Here is a 10,860-nt window from a genome sequence, read left to right as displayed (position 1 = left end):
TTAACAGTTTTATATTCCTTTTATCTATCTTATAGTATATATAAAAGAAAGTCGTGTTAGTTACACTATTTATAACTCAAGAACGGCTGAATCGATTTGACTGAAAATTGGTGGGCAGGTAGCTTAGAACCAGGAAAAGGACATTGGATAATTTTTACCCCGTTTTCTATTTTTTATTCCGCGCGGACGGCGTCGCGGGTAAAAGCTAGTAGTTCTTAATTCTTATGTTCTAGCATTATACAGAGATCAACGTGAGGGTCGGATAACCGGAGATTTGGTGTTCAAAAATATCAAATTAATAAACTGTAATTTATATTTAGAGATTCTTATATTTAATGTCACAAGTTGTTTGATCCAACCCTCTTGTTAAACACTCTATGACTATAAACTATTTTTTTTTGCCTTAAAAATGATTTAATACGCATAGAGTTCATCGTTCCAGTGAGAATTGTAATGTTGGTGTTAACATTATCTGTTATCGCGTTCGCATTGTACTGGACGTGGCGATGGCGTGTGACGTCACGACTGAAACCCCCCGCTTACCCAGGCTGGGTGCCATTGATTGGACATGTGCATCTTTTTATAGGAGACAGTATTTGTAAGTAACACCAGTTATGCGTACATCTAAGATCTAATAGAGAAATAAAGAACACTCCGCACCCCAGGTTTCTCGCCCGAATATATATTAGGGGTGCGAAAGGGCGGCATAGTGCCGCGTTCATAGAAGTACCCTGTAAGTTTGAATTTGCGAACTAAACAGCTGAAACTTTTGATTGTGTTGGCTTAGAAGTTTTAACAGCTCCAAGGGACAGTAAACCTGAGTATTTGATATAAATTCCAGCTTGATACCTCCATGCGTTTCTGAGAAAAGGGTTCTTGACAGACGGACAGTCGGACGGACAATAAAGTGATCCTATTAGGGTTCCGTCTTTTTCCTTTTCAGTTACGGAACACTAAAAACCGATACTAAATACACTGAAACCTTTATAATGAACCATAATCGTCTACGTCACAATAATTCCATGTCGTAAGTGGGTACAACCCATGAGACATTTTTATTTGATCTTAAAACATTACACCTTGTATTAAATCTTTGTCTTTTTCTCGCATACTTTTTTTCTTTTGCAATCGGGACAATATCTATACGGAATAAAAATTGTATTTTTTTCTTCTTCTAGCCTTATGGAATATAGTAAAGGAATTTTCATACACCAGTTTGAAAATGGGTGGTGTGATATCTGCTTCAATTGGACCTCGGACTATTTATGGTAAAGTTGGTTACGTTAAAGTTACGACCTAATACTGTAAACCAGGGATCCTCAAACTATTTTGGACAAGTGACCTCTTTTTCCAATATGAACCGTTTCCACAGACCCCCATGCCCAAATTATCTACTTTTAAGATCAATTATTGTAATTATTATTATTATTTTTCATTCTGACTTAGGTCAATAGAAGAAGACAGAGTGATAATTAGCAATGCTTTAAGTTCCCCCCCCCTGGGGTCGATATCGACACTTTTGGGAATCCCTGCTGTAGAGTCTCCTTATTTGCGATACCGTTTCCCGATAAATTGACGGGTAAAAAAAATATTTTATTATTGGTTGGGCATTTTTGTAATTTAGTCTTTAATGAAATCCCCATTTCCTTGTTATTCATGGAGCGCAACAAAGCCTACTAAACATTAACCAGTAACTATACGTATACATATATTTTTCATTGTTTAAAAAAAACTCAAAATCTTTATCGAATCTTTTATCGAAAACTTGAAAAGTAACCCCACAGTTTTATACAATCTGCTAAAATCTCTCGAAACACGATGTAAGGAAGAATTCTTTGTTTCCAGTTGTAACAGATCCTGACGATTGTTTGACTGTCGCCAACACATGTTTACAAAAGGACGATTTCTATAATTTTGCTAAGCCCTGGCTCGGAGAAGGTTTAATCACTGGAACTCGTAAGTAATAATAATAATAATAATACCAGCCAGGCGGAGACAGAATAAATATATAATCTACAATAATAATATAATAGTGATGTTGTAACAATGGACAAAAGAGTCACGCCGCTTTCCTTGGCTACCACGAATTGGCGAAGGTTACCGGTACTAAGTGTCTCGGACCGCATTAGAAGAGGAACGAGTTACAAGGTAGGTTCCATCGCGCCTTAACAGGGCCTGATGTAGACCAATTATCCTCCGTGGCTTGGCTGCGCTTCAGCAACCTCTTTGGGGAAACTGAATGTTTTGTCTTTGCAATCATGGACGAAGTCATCGTAACGAACAACTACCGAAAACATATTCTAAAGGATTGTACGATTGACATTTGTCGGGCATGTCGTCGTCCCGGTGAGTCTATTAGACATATCGTTTCCGGTTGTTCTCGACTTGCGGACGGTGCATACTTGCATAGACACAACCAAGTGGCTAAGTTTATCCATCAGCAACTTGCCCTTAAATGTGCTCTTGTGGATACTGAGGTACCATATTACCAATACCAACCTTCACCTGTTCTGGAAAATAGCTATGTCACGCTCTACTGGGATTGATATATTATTACAGATAGGACTATTACTGCCAATAGACTCGATATCGTAATAGAGCGGTCTGAGAGTTGTGTAATGTTAGTCGATGTCACTATTCCACATGACGAGAATCTCGTGAAAGCTGAAAACGAAAAATTGCTAAAATACTTAGACTTGGCTCACGAGGTTACCGCCATATGGCGTATGAAATCGACTACCATTATTCCGATAGTCGTATCGATGAATGGACTTATAGCGAAGAGCTTCGACCAACGTCTTAAGAAGCTCTCGCTAAACAGTTGGATTAAGGACTTGATACAAAAGGCAGTTATTTTAGAAACCGCGCGCATAGTGAGGAGGTTCCTGTCTCTGTAGCCCTCACCAGTGATTGCTTGAGTCATGGGATTCCGCAGCCGGTGGTATACTATTTTTATATAATATATTTTGTTATTTTTTTTTTATAAAATGTATTATATAGATAATAAGTTAATAAATGAATATGAAATATGAAATAATAATAATAATAAAGCCATTTATTTCCTTACAGATAAACACATAATAAAAAATAAAATGTACTAAGTAAATTCTATTAGCAATAACAAAATGTTTTCAATACCTTAATAACATAAAAAAAAATTTGTTCTTAATTTTTTTTTAATAACTAACTAATCCCCCTGGAACCCCTCTGTAGGTAAAGGCCTCCTCCCAAGAAGCCCATATCTCTGTATCCTGCGCCACCTGTGCCCAGGAAGTACCGGCTGCTTTTAGCCGACTTCAAAAAGAAGGAGGTTATCAATTCGACTGTATTTTTTTATGTGTGTTGCCGCGTAGCTCCGTCTACCTTTCGATTAAAATATTTTTTATCAAAATCAGAGCACCAGGGGCGGAGCTTCGCGGTGACACACATAAAAAAAACAGTCGAATTGATAACCTCCTTCTTTTTGAAGACGGCTAAAAATACAAATATTTATCAAATTCCTTAATGATATAGCGCCATCTATTGGAGCTATTAGATCCTCAGTCAGTCGGGTTTATGCTTTTTTTTACTGGGGTTAGGTTAATTGATGTGTGTAGTTAAATGGGAAATTGCGAATTAGTAACACGGATATGAGAGTCGGTGGCTCAGGGGTTTAGCAATTGATTTGCAATCTGCAGGACCTGAGTACGAATCCCGACATGTACCAATGTGTCGTATCCGACGTTCTTACGGTGAAGGAAAACATCATGATGCAACCTGCACATACATATCTGAGAAGAAATTCAATGATATGTGTGAAGTCAACCAACCCTCACTGGACCAGCGTGGTTGACTATGGCCTAGTCATCCCTTACTTAGGGTAGGCTCCGAGCCCTCAGTGGGGACATATAGTGAGCTAATGATGAATACGGATATGACGTTGCTAAGTTTTCTTCGTGTAAATATATGAACAAAAATAATCTATCCCATTAGTATTGTACATTTTACCCTTTTCTGTAGTAAAAAGATCCATACCTACATCCAAACTTTCGCATTTAGGTACAGGGTGGCCCATAAGTCCTTTGAAAAGTAAAATTTGAATAAAACGAACAGGGCGCGCGTTAGCGGTGCAGGGGAAGCGGGGGGAGTAACTTCGGTTTCTGGGAATTTAGTCGCGATGGAGCGTTTTACCGGAGCGGACCGTGCATTTTGTGTGCGCGAGTTTTATAAAAACGACAATTCGGCAACCGTTGCGCGGCGTACATTTCGAGAACACAAAGGTTTACACAACTTTGACGACACTCCAACTCTTCAAACGATTAAGAACTGGGTTGCTAAGTTCGAGGAGACCGGTTCGACGTTAGATAAACCGCGGTTGGGTCGCCCAAGGACGTCACGTACGGAACAAAACATAGACACAGTGACACAGTCTATTCGCGAAAATCCGACACAGTCAACTCGTAAGCGCGCCAGAGCATTAAACGTATCCAGGACATCGTTACAACGGATTTTGAAGAAAGATTTACATATGCACCCTTACAAAATTCAGTTGGTTCAAGAATTAAAGGAAACTGACGGTATTCAAAGACAAAATTATGCGAACGAAATGTTGAATCGGTTTACTTCCTTCAATAACATAATGTTCTCTGACGAGGCTCATTTCCATCTTAACGGGCATGTTAGTAAACAAAATTGCCGCTATTGGAGCCCCATCAATCCAAAACTTAAGCATCAGAAGCCCTTACATAGTCCGAAAGTGACTGTTTGGGCCGCTATGTCAGCCCATAGTATCCTAGGGCCTTACTTCTTTGAGGATGGCAGAGGGCGCGCAGTTACTGTTACGTCGGAGCGATATGTGGCTATGATCGAAGAGTTTTTCATACCAGAATTGCAAAGCTTTTCAGGCTTTAATGCCAGGACGTGGTTTCAACAGGATGGGGCCACTTCTCACACCTCTAACACTGCTATGCCCGTTATCCGTCAACTTTTTCCTGGCAAAGTGATCTCTAAGAGAGGAGACATTTCCTGGCCTCCACGTAGTCCAGATCTGACCCCGATGGATTTTTTTTTTTGTGGGGCTACCTTAAGGCTAAAGTATACGACACAAACCCGCGGGCAATTGAGGCCCTAAAAGAAAACATCCGCAGAGAAATGACAAGCATTTCAGCAGTGACGTGCCGCGCAGTCATCGACAATTTTTGACGTCGTTTGCAAGAGTGCCGTGATCGCAACGGATTACATTTAGAAGATGTTATTTTCAAAAAATAATTCCCGTTTTTTAAGCTTTTTTAGTAAATAAAAATTTAATTCATAATGTAATTAGTTTTATTTTAATTCATATCAAAGGACTTATGGGCCACCCTGTATAACATTAAGTAATAAAAAATGTTATACATTGCAGTGTCAAAATGGAAGCATCATCGGAAGTTGTTGAACCCAGCGTTCAGTCAGCTCGTGGTGGATGGTTTCCAGGGAGTTTTCAACAGTCAGGCCCGTCGCCTGGTGAAAGATATGGAGACTGAGGTAGGGAAGGGGCCTTTCGATCACAGGACATACACGCGAAGGAATGCTTTGGAGACTATTTGCTGTAAGTAAATCAGTTACTAACTGTTGCAGTCAGGGCCTTAAGCGATTATTTAACTAACCATTAAACTATTTTGAGAGTAGTTAGACTGGAATAAGAGAGAAAATCTACGTTATTAAATCTCTAAATAGATGACGGATTTCTTATTACTTTCTTCAACATAAGTATACCTTCTTATCTCGTCGATTATAGTCTCATCGTAGTCCTTATCAAAAAAAAGATTTTCGTAAAAATCTTAATACAATGGTGTAAGAGAACTAAAATGAAGAACAGTGCCATTTTGCCCGGTGTGTTACTTCTTGATTCTTCTGATGTAGATAAGTTTTATTCTACATTTGTTTGAACAGTAACCGCTCTGGGAGTTGAATTCTGCGAAAACAGCGTTCTTAACAGTCAGTACGAGCACGCGGTGGAGCAGATATTGAACATGCTAATGGAGAGGTTGCAGAAGTTCTGGCTTCACAGCGACTTTATATACAACTGGTCGAACCTGAAGAAGAAACAGGAGAGATGTCTGGTGATACTGCACAATATGTCAAACACGGTAAACTTGATGTATTTACTTTTACGACCGAACCCAATAAACAACACGAAGTTATTTTTATGGGAGGATAACCAAAATGGAACTAAAGACAAGGTTGTTATCATAATAATGCTGGTACCAGAATTAATACTTTACGTATTATTATTTTTTTAGGTTCTAGAAACACGTAAAGCTGTATACTTAAACAATAAGAAGAATGGATTAGAAGCATCGACAGGTCAGTATGAGTAACGATTTATAATACTTTAGTAGCAACATAACTCAGGTCCGTAACCCAGAAGGGTAAACAGACACCACGGATTTCCGTTTGACGCGGTACTGACACTCCTCTATCGCTTCTTCTACATTTATGCATGTACGCACGCCGGTTTCGGGTGCTCTTTATATTGCCCTTCTTGAGTATTTCATTAATCAGGACGGTACCGACCTACGCCAAAACTTAATTTCACTTTCTATTACAAGGTTAAAGGTTTTTTTTGTAAAACCTTTTATAGAACTCACTTACGTAGTAATAGAAAACCCCATGCAACATTCGAAGTCTATCGAGTTCTATTCGAGTTCTAGGTCTCGTATACGCTGTGAAAAATATTTGTAGTTACGAAGTTAAACCACTCTTTTTAGACCCTTGAAGTGTAAATTTAAGGAAAACTTGAAAGACATATTTAATTATTAGTGCTGAAAAGAGCGTATAACAGAAACCTCTTTACTAAATTTCAAGTCTCCTGACATAGTAGTTTCGACTGTGCATTGATCATTATTCAGTCAGTTCACTCCTATAAATGTATATATAGATTTTACCACAGGTGGGCACAGTTAATCGAAAAGTTAACTTCGTTAATCGTTGATTCGTTATTTTAAAAGTTAACTTCGTTAAAGGCGTTAATTTCTCGAAAATTTAACGCAAGTTAAAGTTAATTGTTAAAAGTTATACCATACCAAAATTATACTACTTTTAGGTCTTTTAGCAATGGAACCAGGTCCCTCAACCTACGTTATTGCAAAAAGTTAACGAACAAAATGTCCCCTACATACTTTAATAAATGTAAATGATCTATATTAAAAATGTTTCGAATTTTCATATACGAGTAAAATGCGAAGAAACTTTTACCATAATCTAATGTAACTCAGCTTGTCATGATCGGTATTGTATCGATAGGTTTTTTATACTATTCTAAACGGCTGCCCTAAATACGGGGCCCCTTATAGTCCATGTGCGTAAAAGTACCTGGTAGGGAGCAAGTTCCCTCCTTATGTTATACCTATATACTTTTACTACAAAAATTTGGGGTTAGTACTAAAATTTGTGTTAATTTTAGGTATAAAATTCAAGGCGTTTTTAGACCTTCTACTAGAGTTATCTACAGAGAAAGGAGCGTTTAACGATTTGGAGATAAGAGAACACGTGGACACCATGATAGCGGCAGGTCACGAAACGTCAGCTAATGTTCTCATGTTCACCTTAGTTATGATTGGATCATATCCGAAGGTGCAGGAGCGAATATTTGAAGAGTAAGTTTATACTTATATCAAAGAATCTTTCTTGTGTTCATTTTTCTGTCACGAAAAAGCGTTACGGCCGCGTGCTGGTAGTTTTTTATAGCTTTTTTTAACTCGTGGCTCCGTTCCTGAGGATAGATAGCGATCAAATGATAGAGGGTGGTAGCTGGTCGTTTTACGATGTTTGCAAGATACGAATTTTGAAAGTTGTTCGAAAAGTGCCGATCAAATTACCTCCCACGATCTGTTAGTAGGACAGCCGAATCTCGTTATCCATGACAACAAAAATGCTTTGGCCACTGTTTCTGCAGTGATATCCGTTAAGGGAACAGCTTCGCACCAACGCGTGAAGCGATCGACGGCTGTCACGTAGTAATGGAACTAAGCTGATGGAGGTAATGGCCCGATAAGGTCTAACTGAACGTATTTGAATCTCGCTGAAGGTAAATCATGGGTGCCTAAAGGCAACGTTACGTGTTACCTTTGCGCGCTGACATGACAAACACGCCCTAGACCATTCGCCACAATTTTTTCTCATCAATGGCCAGACGAAACGATCAGCAACAAGCTTCGCGCTTGTGTTAGCGCCGGGATGGCTTAGAGAGTGTAAGCTATCGAATACTTGCTTGCGTAAGAATTTGGGTACTAAAGGCCTGGGAGTCTTTGTGCTGACATTGCAGTACAGCTGCAATCGACTTCCAGGTGTACTTAATTTCTAAATATGCAGGAAACTTTCTTGATCTAGAAATGTTGCTAATTCAGAATCGGAGTCCTGAGCTTTATCAATCAATTCGAGGTCCACGGGTCTTACTATCTCCTCAACCTCTTCGATTCGGGAAAGTGCGTCAGCAACGACATTATCTTTTCCGAAGATGTGTTGAATATTGGTCGAGAACTGGGAAATAAAATTCAGATGCCTATATTGTCGTGGACTGCAGTTGGCCTTCCTTTCACTGAACGCAAAACACAGTGGTTTATGATCCGTGAAGATAGTAAACGGTGTTGCTTCTAGCCAATGTCTAAAATACTTAATACTCTCATAAATAGCAAGAAGCTCTCTATCGTAACGTGAGTTGACACCAGTAATAGCAAGATCCGAAGCATCAGTGATAAGACCTAACTTAGCTGTAAGGTCTGGATGAGCTAACAGGGCTGCATTAGAAAGACTATCTTTACAGTCTTCGAAAGCTTTTACTGAGTTTTTGTCCATGTGTATTGTCTGTGACGCTTTGACTGAACCTTTAAGCAATGCATTCAGGGGAGCTTGGATTTTGGCTGCGTGGGGGATAAACCTTCTATAAAAGATTATCATTCCCAGGAACTTTCTACTCTGCCTTGCATTTGTGGGAAGGGGGAACTCTTTCATGGCTTGAACTTTGCCCTCCAGGGGCTTCGTGCCGTGTTGGTTGATGGAGTAGCCTAGAAATGTTACCTCTGGTGCTCCAAAAACGCACTTTTTAGTGTTGATCAGCACGCCATAATCCTTCATCCTGTTAAATAGGAGGCGAAGGTGTTAAAGAACACCGAGCACAAAGGTGCTCTCTCTCCTCGTGCGAAAATACGAGAAAGTCGTCGAGATATGGGAAACAAAAATCAAGACCACGTGTCAACTCTTAACGAATCTCTAAAAGGGGGTTGTACATAACCATACGAATGAATAATAGAATGCAAACTCTCCCATTTAGAATATTAGTATGAAGTATGATGATTTTAGGCTACACGACATTTTCGGGAACGATGACAGAGATGTGACAAAGCAAGATTTATCTCAACTAGTATACTTAGAGGCCGTGTTGAAGGAAACAATGCGGGTGTACCCCATCGTGCCTGTCACCATGAGGTGCCTTGATAGAAATGTCAAACTAAGTGAGTACAATTGAAAACATTGCTATAACAATTTGACACATGATGTTAGTGACTTATTTTTCAATCACTGGAGCGCCAAAGCCTCATCATGGTTAGGGGTAAAAAAACATCTTTTTCTGTATTAAATTTGGATTCAAGCGATTATTTGATTCGTTCATTCACTCATTGCCACTGTCACTCACTCACTCACTCACTCACTACTTTTATTCATTCATTTCATTCTTCCAGAGAACTACACACTAACCGCTGGTCGAACGTGCTTAATGTTAGTGTACGGGGTCCACAGACACGCCATGTGGGGACCTGACGCCGAGGAGTTCAAGCCCGAACGCTGGCTGAACCCGGCGACTTTGCCGCACAGTCCCAACGCCTTTGCCGCATTTAATATTGGCAGGAGGATTTGTATTGGTTAGTTATTAAATTAAACTTTTATGAGAATTTCGAAATGTAGAATATAAAATACATCTAAAAATACTATTCTTCTTTTTATGAGTTTTAGAAATATGTAAATAATAAAATAAATTAAACCAATTTATGTCTACAAGTTATAATAATTTAACTTTCCAGGTAAATCGTACGCGTATTCATCAATGAAAACAACATTGGCTCACCTATTACGTCACTACCGAGTACAAGCTGACCACAAAAAGATGATATTAAAACTTGACGTTGTCCTCAAACCCGAATGCGGCCACTTCATATCCATAGAGAAGAGATATAATGTGAATTTATAAATTCGTAACACATGTATTTAATCTTTATTTGCTAATTTAAAAAACAAAAAACTCGATTGACTGCGCTGCCAACAAAAATAAAAACATACCAAACGAGTAATAAACGATACCCTCGTCGACAATTTACATTATAGTTGCGAATATTTGGTTTTGATTTATGAAGCGGTATTAATTCTTTGGATATTTGAATTGTAGTTATAGTTATGTTTCTTTTTAATTTGCAATAATAGGCGCCAGCAACAACAAAATCTGGTTCACGAATGGGCTGGCTCGCCCGGTGCAATACCACGACCACACAGAAGACAGGCGCGAAGTGAAAGTAATTCCGCGTTTCGTCTGGTGAGTGTGGTGCCGGAAGTCTAATTTTAGTCCTCTTTCCCTACCCACCCAAAGTGGATTTGGCGGAAGAGGGGACGCATAGAACGGGAAATATCCTCTTTCTGTAGTTAGAATCCTAATCTGGTTACTATTTTTTTTTTTTTGGTTGACTTTAAGTCGGCATAGTCGGTATTGCACGCGGGCGACGAAACAGCTATCGGTGGGCCTGGTTGCGAGGTCTATAAAGCGATGACTTTAAACGATATTGAGCTTACCGTATTGGATAAGGATACAAAAAATTTAATCCTTTCGTAAGCGAGTGGAAAACCAGAAAATCT

At 39.1% G+C, this 10,860-nt stretch overlaps 1 protein-coding gene across 1 annotated transcript; it reads left to right on the top strand.

Moving 5' to 3' along the window:
- Nucleotides 1–439: 439 nt before the first annotated feature.
- Nucleotides 440–10,204, top strand: LOC123722365 (cytochrome P450 4C1-like). The gene is made up of 10 exons (XM_045683910.1): nucleotides 440–598; nucleotides 1,179–1,268; nucleotides 1,846–1,956; nucleotides 5,381–5,566; nucleotides 5,911–6,107; nucleotides 6,261–6,324; nucleotides 7,424–7,616; nucleotides 9,319–9,470; nucleotides 9,699–9,878; nucleotides 10,038–10,204. Exons 1-10 carry the CDS (start codon nucleotides 454–456, stop codon nucleotides 10,202–10,204), a joined length of 1,485 nt encoding a protein of 494 aa, XP_045539866.1. The 5' UTR covers nucleotides 440–453.
- Nucleotides 10,205–10,860: the final 656 nt, after the last annotated feature.

Source organism: Papilio machaon, chromosome 24 (assembly GCF_912999745.1).
Source record: "Papilio machaon chromosome 24, ilPapMach1.1, whole genome shotgun sequence".
Lineage (NCBI taxonomy): Eukaryota > Metazoa > Arthropoda > Insecta > Lepidoptera > Papilionidae > Papilio > Papilio machaon.
The sequence above is the reverse complement of the archived record's forward strand: the minus strand, read 5'-3'. Positions and strand labels throughout refer to the sequence as shown.